This window comes from Podarcis gaigeae (assembly GCF_964106915.1).
Source record: "Podarcis gaigeae genome assembly, chromosome: 14".
NCBI classification, from domain to species: Eukaryota; Metazoa; Chordata; class Lepidosauria; order Squamata; family Lacertidae; genus Podarcis; species Podarcis gaigeae.
Genome location: NC_139690.1, coordinates 20,682,949 through 20,701,956, shown reverse-complemented (window position 1 = coordinate 20,701,956; position 19,008 = coordinate 20,682,949). Strand labels below are relative to the sequence as shown.

Here is a 19,008-nt window from a genome sequence, read left to right as displayed (position 1 = left end):
TTTTGTCTCTGCTGTTTTTTTGCATCTAGCAACCCTGGAAGGAGAGGTACATTTGCATCGACAGGTGTAGCTGTCACATTCAAAGGCAGCTAGTTCAGTACTGTGACTTAGGTGTGCATCTGTGTCACCTGTGATTGTCAATAATGACTTTAGGATTGCTCTCTTAATAAGAAGAGGAGTTTGGATTTGATATCCCGCTTTATCACTACCTGAAGGAGTCTCAAAGTGGCTAACGTTCTCCTTTCCCTTCCTCCCCCACAACAACACTCTGTGAGGTGAGTGGGGCTGAGAGACTTCAGAGAAGTGTGACTAGCCCAAGGTCACCCAGCAGCTGCATGTGGAGGAGCGGAGATGCAAACCCAGTTCACCAGATTACGAGTCCACTGCTCTTAACTACTACACCACACTTAAGAGTGTAAATCTATATATTTCAGCATTTCGTTTCTTGAAAACCTTCAGATGATGTTTCTCTAATTTGTTCCACTGTGTTTGACTAAAAAAAACAAAAAAAAAAACCCCAACAAAAACATTTGCCATTAAGAAACTGAGTTAAATCACACCTTCAAAGTATTTTTAAGCATGGCCATGAATGATCTTGGAAATAATGTAAGAGTTATTAGGGTTTGTTCTTTTTTGAAAATATTGGACTGAATCTTGCGAAACCTTAGCACATAAGCACAAGCTTTTATGTACTAGATTCCACTTCATCAGAAGTGGATGTTATTTTTGTGATGTGGATGTTGGAAAATTATTCTGGTAATCCTTTTTTCTTTTTCCTTTCCTTTCTTTTTCAGCGTTCTGGGTCATGAAACTTAATCCACAGCAAGCTCCGTTGTATGTGAGTAAAACTTTTTTACCTACTTTTTCTATCCATGTGGGTTATTGAAACTAAACTTTGATACTCTTTTTCCCTAATAACCAAATGTCCTTTGAAAATCCATACTACTGAGAAACAATTGCAATTGTTTGAAATTATAGTATTGTTGACTAGAAGTTAAACTGAACCCGATTCAAGGATTTACTGAAAGCAGCATATAATTTAGAGTACAGTCGTACCTTGGATCCCGGACGCTTTGTGAGTCGAACGTTTTGGCTCCTGAATGCCGCAAACCTGGAAGTGAGTGTTCCGGTTTGCGAACATTCTTTGGAACCTGAAAGTCCAACATGGCTTCTGATTGGCTGCAGGAGCTTCCTGCATCCAATTAGAAACCGCAGCTTGGTTTCTCAACATTTTGGAAGGATTGAACCTTGACACCTTCTGCATGTAAAGATGTACTACCACTGTGCTCTATTCCTCCTTCATGGCTGAGTGGGGATTTGAACTTTGGTTACTCAGGCCTAACCCCTGCACCATACCGGGATTAGTGTGGGGTTGCCATACGCCTGGGATTTCCTGAATATATCCGGAATACCGCAGTCATAAGAAGCGTCTGGGTGGAAATTGGCAAAATGTCAGTGAAAATCCCGACTTTTGGCAATGTATGGCAGTGTCGTTTTTGCCAATTTTCCTTAAAAGGGTCCAGAAATGTCGTCTTTTGCTATTTTGACAAAGAAGCTCAACAACTTTGGCAAAAAATAAAAATTCTCTCTGGATTTTAACCAATTTAAATATGGCAACCCTAATTAGTGTCCTGTTCCTAGTGGGGAAGGATATTCTGTTGGGCCCCCCGGAGCAGCTGCTGCCTCTTTCTTCCTCAAAGGTAAATTTGGGGGCTTTAGGGAAAGAGGAATCTGTTTGGCCGCTGTGAGAACAGGATATTGGACCAGGAGGGTCACTTGTCTGTGCTTAGGTGAGCAAGTGCGGTACTCCTGTGAGTGACCTTGAACCATTAGCTAGTCTAATTGAGCACTTGCAAAACCTTAGCCTCCTTTGGGGGTGAACCATGTGATGCTTGTACACCTGTAGAGATCACAACTCCAGTCATCAAGCAAGCCAAAAGTGTGGTGTGAAGTGTTGTGCTGTGAGATTTGCATTATCCTTTCCACCTGCTTGGAATTGGCTGTAGGGTATGTTGGAAGTGCAACAGCACATTCATTTTGGAGCTTAACGGTTAATTCTGTTACCAATTAACGGGGGGGGGGGGGCAAATGTGTTGCTCAACAACCAGGAAGAGTGGCCTGATGCTTGTTGAGGTAGCATGTGCCCTGATTGGCTATGTAGTTTTGAGGGAGTTTTTCCTCTCTATGTTTGGTTGAATGTCACCTCTCTGTTTATTTCTCCTCAGTGTTTTCGTTCAATTTTTTCAGTAAAGTGTTGCCAGGATTTCTTTTCTCTCTGGACTCTGTGTCTGCATTATTTAAGTGACTTTGCTAACATAATGAAGGGAGGAAGATGGCCAGTAGTCAGGGACCTGCATTTGTTGGTAGAATGCCACCTTGCTTTATAGTGCTTAATAAAAAGAATTCTTTGCACGCTAGGTTTTTTAATTAAAAAAAATACACGAATTACCTTGTGGCAAGGATGCAGCCTGCGGTTTTCCAGCTCTGTGTAAGCTGCTCAGACATCCTTTTCATGTGGTCCCTTATATTAAAATGTGGTCGCTGAGCACATTTTTGTTTACACTTGAGTTTCTGGACAATATCCCAGAATCCACCAAGCAGTCCTGGAGATCATATTTGGTACTTCCATTCAGGTGTTCATGCTTACTCATTTTCCTTAAAGAAAAGACATTGACTGAGAGAATGGTGCAGTACTTAGTATGTGTGACTGAGAAAACAGGATGACATAATTTGAACAAGTGAACATTGCTTTGCAATACCTTTTCCCTGTGAAACATTTGGAAAAGACCTGCTATACACTATAAGAGACCTACATTGGCTCCTAGTACGTTTCCAAGAACAATTCAAAATGCTCACCTTTAAAGCCCTAAAAGGCCTCGGTCCAATATACCTGAAGGAGTGTCTCCACCCCCATCATTCAGCCCGGACACTGAGGTCCAGCGCCAAGGGCCTTCTGGCGGTTCCCCCACTGCGAGAAGTGAGGTTACAGGGAACCAGACAGAGGGCTGGTTCTCGGTACTGGTGCCCTCCCATCAGATGTCAAGGAAATAAAACAACTACCTGACTTTTAGAAAACATCTGAAGGCAGCGCTGTTTAGGGAAGTTTTTAATGTTCAGTGTTTTATCATGTTTTTAATATTCTGTTGGGAGCTGCTCAGAGTGACTGGGGAAACCCAGCCAGATGGGCAGGATATAAATAAATTATTATTATTATTATTATTATTATTATTATTATTATTATTATTTAATTAAAGGGGTGCATGGAAGTGTTTCTCTGTGTTGGTGGGGAGCCATGATGGATTGTGGGAAGGGTATATGGAGGAGGACTGAGGGTGGGTAATCATCCTATGGTAAACACGAAGGGAAGTGGCTCTTAGGTTGCCTCTAGACTGTCAGTATTTTGCAGGAGGGATGGAAACGCATACCAGAACTTTATAGCTTTGTGTAATAAAAGTGCTCTTGTTGCCCTGGCACTTTTGTGGTTAGAAAAGTAACAGGAAATGCACTGAAAACTGGGGAGAATGAATAATTAACAGGAAGACGTGCAAACACTGCAGAAAGTAGTTCAGGAGGAATGCTCATTGTCATATAACCGCTCCATAAAAAATTGGAACGTATTCTCAGTGAAGGCTGGGTATATAGTCTTAACATCCGTGAAAGGTTTGTGCGGCAAATTGGGATGAAAACTCAGTAAACAGGTTGTCTGTGGGAAGCCCCCCACCCGCGTCGCAACAGCTTTCAAACCTGGAATCGCCTGGAATAACCATAGAAGTCATTGTTGGCAACTCAATAAGCGAGCTCCGTTTGGAAGGCCAGCTTTCTTAAAAAGGTCCCTTGACCATGGCTCTGGTAACGTGGTGCTTCAGAGGAAGTGGCATGCTGGGGCTGTATTTTTTTGGGTGGGTGCTTGCAGTTTTTGTGTGGCTTTGGTTCTGATTGCTGAGAGCCAGCAGTTCTGGCTGTTGCCTGAACTAGAGTCTGTGCTACTCAGATGGCAATAATGCAGAAACATTGGTGGAGCCTAGCAGAAACAACTAGTAAAGTGGGATGACGTGTCGACGGTTCAGTGTAAATCTCACCTAATGCTCCATTGGTGCATCAGTGACACCTTCTGGAATACACTTGCAAAAAAAACAAAAACAAAAAACCCCCACCGCCGCCAGTCTTGAAGGGTTTACTGTCTGTAAGTGAGCTTTGGAAGCTTTGTCTGAAATTATTTGTTCCCTTCCATCCTTCTCCTCCATGTTCTTAAGTCTGTGTGGCATATAAAATGCAAGCCTAGGTTGAGGGCTGTGCAGCACCACCTGGTGCCCGCTGCAGAACGTACACATCAAATTCTGATCTTGGTTTCTGTCCCAAAGTTTCCCTTTCCTTTGTTAGCGCTAATGGGGACTCTGAAGAAACAAAAGAAGCTGGTTTCTCTCAGCTTTTGCAGAAGTGGCCCTCACATTGAAATACTAGTAAACCGCGTTTCTGTTTCGATCAAGACTCTGCTTTCAAAATAATCACCGTTGCTCCAGCTAAGGTTGCTGTAAACAGAAGGCACTGACTCTCTTACTCAATGTTTTAAAGAGATCCTAAACCAGCTTCGGATGAGCACTCGCCCTCTTTTGCTGCTTCCTAGAGCAAAGCATGGTTTGCTGGGACCTGCAACATAATGTTGCGTATATCCTTAGTCTCCAACAGGAGTGCTCCTTTACAGATGTCACTCTGAGATGGGATTGGCTAACTTGTGGCTCTCCAATTGTTGTTGGACTCCAGATCCCATCAGCCCTAACTAGCATAGAAAGTGGTCATGAATGATGGGAGTTGTATTCTAGCAACGTATGCAGGCCACCGGTTAGTCATCCCTGCTGGCAACGATTCTTCAGAGGCCCTCTGCATGATGCAAATCTCATTTTCAACCAAATAAATAGACACAGAGGTAGTACATTTCAAACAGCAGTTTGGTTTTGACATGACACACTACAGAGGGTCTTAAATTTGAAGAATATCTGCGGTGTTTCTCACCATCAACACAGGATCGATAAGAAACGAAGATTTAGTTTTCTGTCTTGGAGCCTCTTCATATCCTTTAGAGTCCTTGGGTGAGGACCCTCAGACCTGGGGACTGAATGAGCCTCCTCCCACTCACCCCCGGCCTCCATTTGGCACTTGGGACTTCTCCGCAGGCCACACCGCGACCTCCTTGGGTACTTTGACCCGGAAGAAATGTGTCCTTAAACTGCGATAATGTCTGTTGTGTGTCTGGCTGGAGGGATGGCATGTAGGAATCTTCAGACTTTGTTATGGCTGACTTGCAGCCTGCTGCACAAAGGTAAACGTCACCTCTGTTGCTGCACCCCATTTTACCTCTGCACCCCCTGTGTTCAACTGGTGTAGCCCCCCCAGATGACTGCTCATGAAGGGGGATCACCCTCAGGCTGACAAATGATAATAATAACGATGATGATGATGATAATAATAATTTATTATTTATACCCAGCCCATCTGGCTGGGTTTCCCCAGCCACTTTGGGAGGCTTCCAACAGAATATTAAAATACAATAGTCTATTAAACAATAAAAGCTTTCCTAAACAGGGATGCCTTCAGATGTCTTCTAAAAGTCTGGTAGTTGTTTTTCTCTTTGACATCTGGTGGGAGGGCGTTCCACAGGGCGGGCGCCACTACCAAGAAGGCCCTCTGCCTGGTTCTCTGTAACTTTCCCCCACCTTTGTGTTAAGGACTCAAGGAAGCCTCTTACTCTTTCTCAAGTTTTCATATTTCTTTTCTAAGCATAACTTAATGTTCCATGGCTTCTGGAGAGTGTCCTCACTGGGATTTTTTTTGGGTAGGGGCAAGGATGTTGTCCACTCTGTGTATGTTGATATTTCTGCATTCCTCAGGATTCACCTAATGTCCCTTCTTGTTTCTAGCAGCCTAGCTTTTTGCTCCAATCCTGTTGGAACACAGACTCTGTGTTTGCTATTAGAGGGAGCAATGATTTACTTACAAACTCTTAATTTAAAGAGGGTCCATGGATACGAAGAATGCAGCCCTGCCTCCTGCTCCCAATCTCTCAGTTGCAGTCGGAAGAGACAGTCTTACATTTGCATGGCGCTGCTCCTCATCTGTTGAGGAGTTAAGAGTTACATCTGCACTGACCCGTGCACTCGGTCTGAAATATTTGCCATTGGGATACTTCAGCAGCTGCTCAGAAAGCTGAAACGCACCACCCGGCCCTGCTGTGTCTTTTGGCAAATGGCTTTAAGGGGATTAGGCGGAGAGTCGGCTAGCACTAGCTCTGCAATCTTGGCCTTGGACTTTGGATCTGGAAAATAATTCAAGGAGCAAGAATGTTAAGGGACGTGTTTTGAAGTTCTCATGGAAAACACTTTTATCCTGCAAGGAGATGGAGCCAGGGCTCTTCAGATTTTTACCCTAGTTGTGGTCTGTGGTTAAACAGTAGTACTATTTGTCAGCTCTTTAGGTGTTGAGGGTTCACCTGGATTTCTTGGTTTAACGTCCTAGTGGATCAATGTCCTTGTTGGCAGAATCTACTGCTCTGTAGGTATTCCGTAGGAAGGCTCTTACGGCTGTTTTAACATATTGACCTGGTTCACATGTAACCCTAAACTATGGCTGAGGATTACATAGAATCATAGAGTTGCATGAACCTTGGGGCTTGCATGTTCCTCCCCGTGGCATGGCTACATGATCAAATATTTTTGCCTCTGTTTTTGACTAACACAATATGTGCAAATATGGACATACTATTGTTAGTCTTAACTATGGTTTTGGCCAGGGACACGGGTGGCACTGTGGGTTAAACCACAGAGCCTAGGGCTTGCCGATCAGAAGGTCGGCGGTTCAAATCCCTGCGATGGGGGGAGCTCCCGTTGCTCGGTCCCAGCTCCTGCCAACCTAGCAGTTCGAAAGCACGTCAAAGTGCAAGGAGATAAATAGGTACCGCTCTGGCGGGAAGGTAAACGACATTTCCGTGTGCTGCTCTGGTTTCGCCAGAAGCGGCTTAGTCATGCTGGTCACATGACCCAGGAGCTGTATGATGGCTCCCTCAGCCACTAAAGCGAGATGAGCGCCGCAACCCCAGAGGCGGCCACGACTGGACCTAATGGTCAGGGGTCCCTTTACCTTTACGGTTTTGGGCAGTGATTTTCAACCAGTGTGCTGTGGCACCCTAGGGTGCCTTGAATGATGGTCAGGGGTGCCGCAGGCAACACTGGCCTCTGTCCCTCTTTCCTGCCCTCCCTCCTTTGATGCCCTCTTGTGTCTCTGCCTCCCAAAGACTTGCAGAGCTGTTCGTTGCAGCAGCCTGGGCTACAAGCTCAGCAGGTGAATGGTGACTTTGGCGCTAGCCAGGGGGTGCTGGTTGCCAGGAGCTGAAGTGGCCTCAGTAAGCAAGCAAGCGGGCCAGGGAGCCCAGCCAGCCAGTCCACCAGCCATTGCTGTTGGGAATGGACAGACAAGTCCCAGAGCCCCATGTGGCAGTGTGAGGAGGCACCTCTTTGGGGCAGGGGGTTGCAGCTCAGAGACCAGGGGTGGCAGCAGTGGATGCCCGGAGGACTCTCGAAAGGAGGCTGAGGGAATACTCCACAAGGTAGGGTGTTCGAAAAAGGGTGAGCTCTACAGGCAAGGGGTGGCATAAATGGGCTCCTGAGCCCCACGGGGTGCTGCAGAAAGAATGTGGTTGTTCAAGGGAGCTGTGGACTTAAAAAGGTTGAAAACCTCTGGCTTAGGGCAAGAAACCAAGTTTTGATCATGGTTTATAATCCTTACTTTGTTTTCCCTAAACCAGCTTCCCCCAAATGTTGTCCTTCAAATGTTTTTGTACTACAACTCCTATCAGCCATAGCCAGAATGGCCATTGTTAACAGATTATGGGAGCTGTAGTCTAAAACACCAGGAGGGCACCAGGTTGGGGAAGATTGTAACAAACCATAGGTAATACTAAACACAGTTCTCTGTCCAAATGAAACAAGAGACTGTAGTTAGCAGAAAAGAAGCTTCCAGTTGTCTCATGGCTGCATTGGGGCAGGAGAGCAGGAAAGAGGACCCTTTTCTTTCTAAATGGCCCATTCCTGCTAATTGGTTCTTTAAACAGGCTTTAAACAGACATTGTGTGAAGCAAAATTTCATTTTCTCTACCTGGCTACTGCTTACTCATCATATTCAAATATGTTTGTTAATGTGAACAGCACCTAAAACTAGTATGCTCAAATGGCCCCTGGTCTTAATATTTGGAACCCTGGAACCATTATCAGCTTGTAAGCGATGTGGATTTTATTTTTAAAAAACGACACTGGAAATTTCAATATGAAATTGTAAAGCTTGGTAAAATTAAAATATCTTCATGTCTTCTTTATGTAGTGTTTCCCCCGCATGTTGTGAAAATACTTGCAGCAGATATATACTCTTCTTACACTGGGCAAGTAACTTGAAATGCCTCAACTCCAACAGGCAATTTTCCATTCCATTTATTTCTGGAATTTTTCCCTTGGAGGCATTTATCTGTTGAAGCCGGCATATGACATATGTCTCTTTCTCTGCGTGCTTGACCCAGGTCACTGTTTTTACTGGGGGCTATTTTGTTGTTGTTGCACAAACAGGTATCTCTCGAGCTTCAGAGACAGGCTTACGTTATGAACACTCATCACCTGCAGCCCTGCAAAGCCCATGCATTCCTAGGCAGTTTTCCAGGTGTTGTTTTCTGGGTAAATGTGCAAAGACAAAAGTTTGGGGCTGGGTGATGGAAAGGTTTGCATCATGGCCAGGCAACTCGTGTTGCTGCACAAACAGCTCCCATCACCCCTGATCATTGGCCATATTGATTTGGGCTGGGGGGAGTCTTAACATCTGGAGAGCCATAGGTTCCTTAGTTTACATAGCTGGTTGCAAGGAACTCGGGATGACGTGGAGATCATTCCACCACAGGGACAGAACATCTGCTTTGCAAATAGAAGTTCTCTAGGTCTGAACATGGGACACTGGTGAGCGGCTGCCAGTCAGAGCATTCAACACTGGTCTCAGTGGGCAAATGGCATCATCTAGCTTCCTATGTTCTTATGCTCATAACAACCCTGAGAGGTAGATTTGTATGAGAGTGAGTGGCTGAGGAAAGGTGAGCCAGCGAAGTTCATGAGTGTGAGTTTGGGCCCAGATCTCTCCAGTTAAAGTCCAGCAAATAAAAACTAGGGGTCTTGGTATTAGCTCACGTGACTACACCGGTGTGGCTGCCAAGCTTATTCTCCACCACCCCTATCCCACCCTGCAACACTGGAGATCTGTCTTATTTCATCCATCACTACCCGGAAGATGAATTTTTAAAGACTCCTTTCTTTGCCTTTTCCCATATGATTTGCACATTTTTCCAGGCATCTTTCCATGTGGAGCAGGACAGGGAGAAGTATATCCTTTGGGTTGTAAGTTTGCAACTGGAGGCTGCCTTTTTTTAAAGCTCATACTGCTTTTGTAACCTGTATAAATAAGCAAGAGCCTGGGGGTTGGTGGGTGGTAATTTTCCCATGCCAATGCCACTGGTCTATAGTTACTTTATTTTACTTCACTGGTTTAGAAAAATGAATAGTCTGCTTAATCAGAAAAATCTCTCTTAAGTGGCGTACATAATAAAATAATGTACTATATATTTTGGAATGTTGTTTGTTCACCATGCATTTGCATGATGGCTCCTGAGATGAAAGGACAAGTTTTCGTCTGTTTGGATGCAATTGGATCTCATTTTGAATCAAGATGGCGAAGTGAGGTTTTCAAAACAGCACAAATGTTATTCCCTGATTTCAAAATGGCACTGATTTGTGTGTGTGTGATCTTTTAGAATTCCCGAGCAATTGGTGTGAGTTTGCTAGTATTAAGATTCTATGAATAAAACACAAGATAAAATGAGCAAACCTTGTTAAACCTCACAGAGCTACAATTCGTAGCTCCCTGTGAAGGGTAAAGGTAAAGGACACCTGGACGGTTAAGTCCAATCAAAGGTGACTATCGGGTGTGGTTCTTATCTCACTTTTCAGGCCGAGGGAGCCGGTGGTTGTCCACAGACTGCTTTCCGGGTCATGCAGCCAACATGAGTAAAATGCTTCTGGTGCAATGGAACAGTGTGATGGACACCAGAGCGCACGGAAACACCATTTACCTTCCTGCCGCAGGGGTACCTATTTATCTACTTGCACTGGCATGCTTTTGGACTGCAAGGTTGCCAGGAGCTGGGACAGAGCAAGGGGAGCTCACTCCATCATGGGGATTCGAACCGTTGACCTTCTGATTGGCAAGCCCAAGAGGCTCAGTGGTTTAGACCACAGCACCACTCTCAGCACCCCTAACAAACTACACTTCCCATAATTCTTGGGGGGGGGGGAGCCACGGGTGTTTAAATTGGTGTCACAGTGCTTTGAATGTATGGTGTGAATGTGTCCCTCGTCCAAGAATGTAACCTGCACATTAACTCCAGGAGACATAATTGGATTTTTTTTTTTTAAATGTAGAACAACTAGACATGTTCATGGGTCTGTGTTATTCTTTGTATATCTAATCTGACTCCCAGGCAGAAACCTTTAACAAAGTGTTAGATGCTCCCCTGGCTAGCGCCTGCTTACAAAGGGAGCTGATGAAAGGTGTCCGGTCTGTTTTGTGGGCAGCCACTTTGGGAAATCGTCCTTGACCATCTGCGATACGGCTTGGTGGCCAGTCCTGCTACGAAGGGATTGATGCAAACTGTCACCAGAGGCTTTGCTTGCTTAGAATTAACAATCCTCTGCTAGTGCGGAGAATGGCTGCGTTATGAGCAAGTGTTGACTGTTAGTTTTTCATTCCGTTTGGCACACTGTTTTTTTTAATTTTGCAAAGAATTGCTGCCTTTCAGTTAAAAAGAAAACAAAAGCCATTGTGTTGATGTCTGGATTTCATTAGATTGTAGGTTTAGAGTAGGTGGACACTTTTGTTTAAGCGCCATCCCTATCTTGCGATAGCTGCGGCCGCGTGGTTTGCAAATGCGTTTGCCGGCGACAAGCAAATTGTTGGCTCTGAAAACCTGCCCTTCTTTTTCATATTTGGAGGAAAAGGGGAACACTCCCCAGGGCCACATTAAGAAGTGCAAGGGTGGGTCACTCTTGCCCTCAGTCTGAAAAAGGTTAGCCCTTCCTTCCCTACGTTGTCAGTGTGCCTCTGAATGTCAATTGCTCAGGTCCTGCTTTTCAGCTTCCCATAGGCATCCGTGTGGCCACTGTGAGAACATGATGTTGGACTAGAGGGGCCTCTGGTCTGATCCTGCAAGGCCCCTCTTACGTTCTTAAGTCTTCCCTTGGAGAAGGCTGATGTAGGACATAGCAAACTGCCTTATGCTAAGCCAGACCATTGCTCAGGATTTCCTCTTGAGTACCTGTTGCTGGAGGGACGCGGGTGCCACTGTGGGTTAAACCACAGAGCCTAGGATTTGCCGATCAGAAGGTTGGCGGTTCGAATCTCCATGACGGGGTGAGCTCCCGTTGCTCGGTCCCAGCTCCTGCCAACCTAGCAGTCCGAAAGCACATCAAAGTGCAAGTAGATAAATAGGTACCGCTCCGGCGGGAAGGTAAATGGCGTTTCCGTGCGCTGCTCTGGTTTCGCCAGAAGCGGCTTAGTCATGCTGGCCACATGACCCGGAAGCTGTACGCCGGCTCCCTTGGCCAATAAAGCGAGATGAGCGCCACAACCCCAGAGTTGGCCACGACTGGACCTAATGGTCAGGGGTCCTTTACCTTGCCTTTACCTGTTGCTGGAGGTCATGAGCAGAAAGAGGGCTGCTATGATCAGGTCCTGCTTTTGGCCTGGAGTCGGTTGACCACTGGGAGAAGAAGTTGCTGGACCTTTGGCCTGATCTAGCAGGGCTTTTCCTACAAAATGCTGCAGCCTGGCTCTCTTGACCATTGTTGCCTTTTGGCTGTGGGACTGTTGGTGTAGCTTTCTCCCCCTTTTTGTAGCTAAAAATGGAGTGGGCTGTGAAGACACAGCTACTTCCAGGTACACGTCTCTGAAAGGTTCCTGACTTGAAAGTAAAGGTGACCTTTGTGTGTGTGTGTGTGTTTGCATGCGTGTGCGTGGTGGAGTTAAATGGTATGTTTTCGTTGGCAGCGGGGCACCAAGCCAGGTAAACATTAGTCAATCAAAGCTAGGTACGAAATTAAGTTATACTTTTGTTTGCCTGCCTGTGCCAGAGGCTCTTTTGATCTTGGGAGACTTTTCTCCAAATGGGGTTTGGCTGCCCGGCTTGGCTGCTTCAAATGAACCGGGGTTATAATAACCACCTTGTGTGGTAGTGATCTCAAGCAGATGACATTATTTGGGTAATAATAAATGAGGAAAGGTAAACATGCATGAATTAAAACGTCTCTCTCTGGGTTGAGGGCAGCAGTGCTTTTGGAAACAGATTGCCTTCCTAGGTTACAGGAATTCATCTGCGCCTTGCTGTAGCTCCAGAGTTGTTTAAAACCGTGAACCTTACACCAGAAATTGTGAATTTATATTACTGACAGGGTTTATTATGTGTGTGGGAGGGAAACATATTTCTGGACCCAGTTTTACTTAGAAAGAAAGAAAGAACGAACCGTTGGTGGTTATTTTCCTTAGTATTCGCAGCTCAAAAACATGCACTAAGTATCTCATCTGTACCAGACCCCCTTCTGTAAGGAATTTAGGGCACTGTGTGGTTTTCTCCCCTTGGCAATCCTATTAGGTAGACTAGACTGAGAGCAGACCCTAGGTCACCTGCTGAGCTTTGTAACTAGGGACCTGAACTCTGGTCTTGGAGTTCCAGGTCTGATGTTTTTTATTCATGCTTCCTTTATCTTATTGGCGATTAAGAGGTGTGAGAGAATTCCTCAGTGCCTACTGGCAGCTTGATCCTGGTGGTAGCAGCTGAATGGACTTTGCTCTCCCCACAGAAAGGAGTAAATTATTGCTTCTCTTTGGCTGTGTCTTTGTGTATTCTTTTTTATTCTAAAAAACCAACACATTTTATTTTAAATGTGCTTCTTGGGAAAGGGAAAGGTGGTTGTTAGACTGTATCTCTACCCCAGACCTTTGAATGGATGAAGTATTGGATTAGGGCCTGGGAGACCAGGGTTCAAATCCCCACTCTGAGCCATGAAGCTCGCAGTCACTTTCTCTCACAAGGCTGTGAGCCAGAAATGCAAAAAATAAATTCCAGAAATATTAAATCCTTATGCTCTTCTTCTCCTCTTAGGGCGACTGCATAATCACCGTATTGCTTACTGAGGATGACAAAGCTGGAAGCGATGATGTAGTTTTCTACCTTGTGTTTACTGGATCCGCCGTTCAGCACTGCACCAGCACTAGGAAGCTTGATTCAGGGACATTGGAGACCATTGCGCCTGGTAAGTTCCTTTTTTTTTACAAAAAAGATCTCCCGCAAATCTACCATTATAAGCCAGGGGTGAGCGAGGTAGCCTGTTTTTCAGCCTTCCTCTCTGGACAGTTTGTGAGCAGCACCAGAGGCAAAATTGGGGGTCTTTAGATTTGTATAGTAGGCTAGTTTCTATAAACACACACCCTTTATCCTCCTCCCTGGCAAGCAACAGGCATTATCAGGATTCAAGGACACATTCCAGCCCGGCGAAATGATGTGTAGCTGGGGAACATCAACTGTGGTTTAGATAGATGGGGCGACTTTAGCTGGGGAAGCGATGGGGCAGCGAAGGGAGCACATAATCTTCAGTGCTCTCCCAACCATTTAACCATGGCTAAGCAAGGGTCCCCTGATGTGTCTGTGGTTGCTTAGCCCAAGGAACAGCCTGTGTGGGCAGCTGCACCCTTCTTAACTGAGTTGCCTATGAAGATCTGCAGCTTTTGTTAAAAAAAGTGGCATGCTTTCTACCTTCTCGTTCAATGAGGTTAATAAATATAAATATGTTAATTTTGCTATTTTTGCCCAGGGCACAACCCATTCTCAATTTCTTGTGAGTTTTTAAATGTTTGCTGTAAAAATAATTCTCTTCCCTTCTTCCTTTTATGAAATAATCTTTGTCCTGGGAGACCACAAGAGTAAACAAGTTGTGTAAGAGATGGTCACTTGAAAGCAGCAGTCATGTGGCCTTGATTTTTCTTTCTTAAAAAATACCCTTTCGTATGAAACATAGCATCATTTCCCCACCCCAAAGGCAAAAGAGAGCGCCATGAAGCCCTGTTGAGCAAGAAGTTTTCTTAGAAGGCCCCTTAAAGGGGCTGACCATTAACTTTTATTACATAAAGACAGTGGCATGAAAGAAAGAAAGAAAGAAAGAAAGAAAGAAAGAAAGAAAGAAAGAAAGAAAAGGCACACGAGAACAAATGGGTCTTTGACATTTGAAGGCCTGTACTGAAGTGATAGTTGGTGGGGTTGCATCAAATTTAGTGTTAAGGTAAAGCCACTTAGTGGTACTTGTTCTGCTGGTGAAATGTTGTAGCACAAGAGAATGCCAAGGTTGCTGGTGACTTCGATGCACAATGAATTGCACAGTCTGTTGCACAATGGTTTCCCACTAGCGCAGCTTCTGCATTTGATTCCTCTGTTGTGTGATGTTAAAACTCACTTGTTCACTAACACAAGTTCCCTCACACTAGCAGACAAAAAATGTTGGGTGCAGCCCATTGGGGGGGGGAGTTCTATAATTATGGGAGCCAGCACAGGGAAGGCCCTGTCTATTGTGCCCACCAATCTAATTGACTGTCTTGGCAAGCACACAGTAGTTGGTTTTAATAAACTGGCAGGATTATTTGGGCAAAGGCAGTCCTTTAGACAACCCAGTTCCAAGCCATTTAGAGCTTTAGAGTTTAACATCAGCAACTTGAATTGGGCCCAGAAGCACAGTTAAGCAGTCCAGTTGGAGCAATATGTGCATGTGTGTTGCCTGGGAGACCAAGGAGGAACTCTAATGGGGCTGGATTTAGCTTGGGATATACCAGTTGCTGACCCCCTACAGTAAAGTCAAGAAACCATAGCTTTGCTGGTACATGTTTGGGGTAGGATTTCCCATTTTTGCAGTATTATTGAATAAAATAATTTTGTTGATTGCATTTTGTTTTCTGATATTTAACTGATTTTTTTAGCTCTTTTGTATTTTATGCTGTCGTAAGGTGCTTTGGGGACGCGGGTGCCACTGTGGTCTAAACCACAGAGCCTAGGGCCTGCCGATCAGAAGGTCATCAGTTTGAATCCCCGCGACGGGGTGAGCTCCTGTTGCTCAGTCCCAGCTCCTGCCAACCTAGCAGTTTGAAAGCACGTCAAGTGCAAGTAGATAAATAGGTACCGCTTCTGTGGGAAGGTAAACAGCGTTTCTTTGTGCTGCTCTGGTTCGCCAGAAGCGGCTTAGTCATGCTGGCCACATGACCCGGACGCTATCTGCGGACAAACGCCGGCTCCCTCGGCCTATAAAGCAAGATGAGCGCCGCAACCCCAGAGTCGTCCGCAACTGGACCTAATGGTCAGGGGTACCTTTACCTTTAAGTTGCTTTGAGGCATCTCTTTTACATTAAGTGGCCAATAAATGCAGCTTAATAAGTTAACCCCCCCTTTCAGGTCCTAAACCACTTTTAGTGTGGTGCACGTACACACAAGGGTGCTTTTTAGAGATGCCTAATCTAGTTTTATGGACTTAGAGATTTGAACCCCCAGACTTCAGTCCTGGTGAGCTGTTGTCTGCGGTTGCCTTCAGAGGCAATGCTATCCTGCCTTTTCTATGGAAACTTAAAAATAGCTGCTGGAGCTGAATGCCTATTGTTTGTTCTGTGAGATCCGAGTCCTCAAAATAGGAGCTCTTGGATGGGTCGGCTTCCACTCCTGGCTGGACAGGCCATGAAGTCATGCGCTGAGCTTGGCTTCCAGCTGCCACTTGTTTAGCTACAGCAGTGTTTTTGTCTCCATGTAGCTTGACGATAAAGGAGCCTGCTTAGATGGTTACCACTCGTTTGGAAAGCGGCTGACCGTGACGTGAGCCAAAATGCTGAACTGTGGGCTGCGGCACTTTTTGCTGTTTGCCTGTCTAGACTTTTGTTGCCTTCCCTATCTCAAAAGATAGGCCAATGGGTTCAAACACTCAAACTGGCCACAGAACTGAGGTCCGTTTCACACTAAGGCCCTACCTGCACTTTGCATTTAAAGCAGTATCTTTAAAGAGTCCCAAAGAATTCTGCAAAGTGTATTTTGAAGGGGCATAGACCAGAGACAGTTGGGGGGGGGCATGGTCTTCTGAAATTAATTCACGTGTAAAACTCAGCCCAACTGTGTGTATATGGAGGGGATTGCGGTGAGCCCCATCTCTCTTGCATGGCGCAGGAGAATAGGAGCTCATCCCTGCTGCGCAAATGCAAAAATCAGCAAGCAGTATCATGGTGTTTTATCGATTGCTAATCCTATTCAGAGTAAAAAGGTAAAGGGACCCCTGACAGTTAGGTCCAGTCATGGCCGACTCTGGGGTTGCGGTGCTCATCTCACTTTATTGGTCGAGGGAGCCGGCGTACAGCTTCCGGGTCATGTGGCCAGCATGACTAAGCCGCTTCTGGCGAACCAGAGCAGCACACGAAAACACCGTTTATCTCCCTGCTGGAGTGGTACCTATTCAGAGTAGATCCAGTTAAATCAATGAATTTAAGTTAGTCATTTGCAACAATTTCAGTTGTTCTGCTCTGAGGAGGACTAGCATTGGCTGCGACAGGTGGTTTTTCCAAGTGCCGGACAGTGTCACAGTGCTGACGGGCATGCGATGTCCAGAGTGAAGAATTAGTTTTTTATTGCCAAAAGTACATTTACAAGTTAGGGAAAGGCATGGAAAATAGGGAAACTTGGAGGGTCTGTCATATGGGAAGCCATCTATCTATCATCTATCATCTATCTATCAACTATCTATCTATCTATCTATCTATCTATCTATCTATCTATCTATCTATCATCTATCTATCTATCTATCTATATCTATCTATCATCATCATCTATCTATCTATCATCTATCTATCATCTATCTCTATCTATCTATCATCTATCTCTATCTATCTATCTATCTATCTATCTATCTATCATCTATCTATCTATCTATCTATCTATCTATCTATATCTATCTATCTACACTGGTACCTCCGGTTGTGGACAGGATCTGTTCCGGAGCTCCAGTCGGATCCCGAGGTTTCCGCAACTGGAGGGGCCACTTCTGCGCATGTGCGCGTGGCGAAACACTTCCGAGTTTGCCACTTTCGCAACCTGAAGTTTACGTTACCCAAAGGTAATGTAAGCTGAGGTGCTGCTGTATTCTGTTCTACCTTTGTCCTTTGAAATTACAGTGCAAACAAACAAACAATAAATGCATGCGCCACACAACATTAAATTCCACTTAAGACCAGCCATGACGGAGATGGGAAAATAAATATGGGAGGAAAAGCTGCAGCTTGCTGCGAAATCATTGGTTTAGTTTCTCTGCCCAGTGGCAGCAGGGTTGCATTTTGTTTGGAGGAGAGCTCTGGAAGTGCAGGAGACCTAATTTAAATTTAAACATTTCCCATATTTGGGTGGGGTGGAGGGTTATGCAGTTTTTAACAAGTTGGTTTTGGTTCTGCATTTGACTACATTTGTAGTACAAAGCCTTACCATGGCCTATTTTGTGTTCGTAATTCTTTTCTCTTTTTGGCTATTGCAGAAACTGGGCAGACAATTTCAAGTGACAGGTTCTGGGGCCTCCTGGAGTCGCTTGCTCATTATGGAATAGCTCCCCTGATCTTTTGAACTAATTGCCAAAGTCAAAAAACTTATCTCCCCCCCCCACCGGCCCATGCCCCCCCCCCACTCTTGGCCTCAAATCCTTGTCAGTTGTAAGGGAAGGGGGGGACATCAAAGCACTTGAAAGGGACTGAACATGTTGCCCTCGAGGAACACATTAAACTCCTTTGCTGTAGCCGGATATGCGTTTGATCTGATCAAATCCAATTTGTCACCTCCTCCAAGTCTCTGAAGGCTGGGGTTTTTCAGATGCTGCTTAGTTCTGCATCCCCTCCCAGAATTTCACTGGTGAAAATAGGCAGAGGTATGTGTGTGTGTTCGTGACCCTTCTCACAGCCCAATTCGTTACCTGAGTCACTGCCCCTGTACTTAATAATACTCGTTCACACGTAACTGGAAGCTACAATATGGTTTGGTGCACAGTGAAAAAATTATGGCTGCTTCCCTCTTCCCCTGCTCCTCGTCCCTGCCATATTAACCAGAGCTAAGCCATGGTTTGGATTAGCATTGTGACCAAACCCGGGTTCATGGTTTGTCTGGCTCCAGACCTTTCACATGCTTTCACAAAAGTCAATGTCTTTTTTCTTGGCTTTTTCTTGCTTATGGTTTGTTGTGGGGTTTTTTTTTGGGGGGGGAACAAGCCACAGGTCTGGTTTAGATGTAACCAGCAAAACTATGGCTTAGTCCCTAATAGCACAGGAGGAGCGAAGCGGCTGAGTTTTTCCCCCTAGGTTAAAGAAATAAATGCAGTCATTGCTGTAAAGAACAACCCCAGCTGCTTCCTTTTCCTTGCTCGTGAAGTCACAATTATTTAAAACTTCCTAGTCTGCTTGAGCCTGTAATTTCAGCTTTGATGGTGGGGGGGTTCTTCTTTTCAACTGGGAGTAAAGTTCCTTTCTGTACTTCTGGAAAAGGAACATTCCCGCCTGCCACTGTCCCAAGTGAGCCAGTTGTAAATTTCAAATTTGTTTCTGGGCGGTGGCAAGGGGGCGATGAGGGATCCGACTCCATTTATGCAATTAAAAACAAAGAGAAAAGGAGGATAAGAGTTGATTCACACAGTCAGAGACTGAGGTAATGGGGCAGAGCAACTTTTCCAGTAATTAGTGAATGGTCTCTGCTGTTCTGGCACAAGGAGTCGTGACGTCAGTGCAGCAGTGGGGAAAGAGGGAGGGTACAGAGCCTGCAGAGGACATAAGTCACCAACCTGACTATTAAAGGGGGCTGGGCTGGTAATTATGGAACAATGGCTGTGC

At 45.2% G+C, this 19,008-nt stretch overlaps 1 protein-coding gene across 13 annotated transcripts in view; it reads left to right on the top strand.

Annotated features, from left to right (window-relative positions):
- The window catches only part of AKAP13 (A-kinase anchoring protein 13), a 246,566-nt gene that overhangs the window by 81,128 nt on the left and 146,430 nt on the right, over window positions 1–19,008 (top strand). For all 13 annotated transcript variants that reach the window (XM_083713029.1, XM_083713022.1, XM_083713023.1 and 10 more), the window contains 2 exons: window positions 795–838; window positions 13,235–13,385. In XM_083713029.1, coding sequence (XP_083569155.1) covers window positions 806–838; window positions 13,235–13,385 — 184 coding nt within the window. In that variant the 5' untranslated portion in view covers window positions 795–805. The remainder of the gene's footprint in view (window positions 1–794; window positions 839–13,234; window positions 13,386–19,008) is intronic.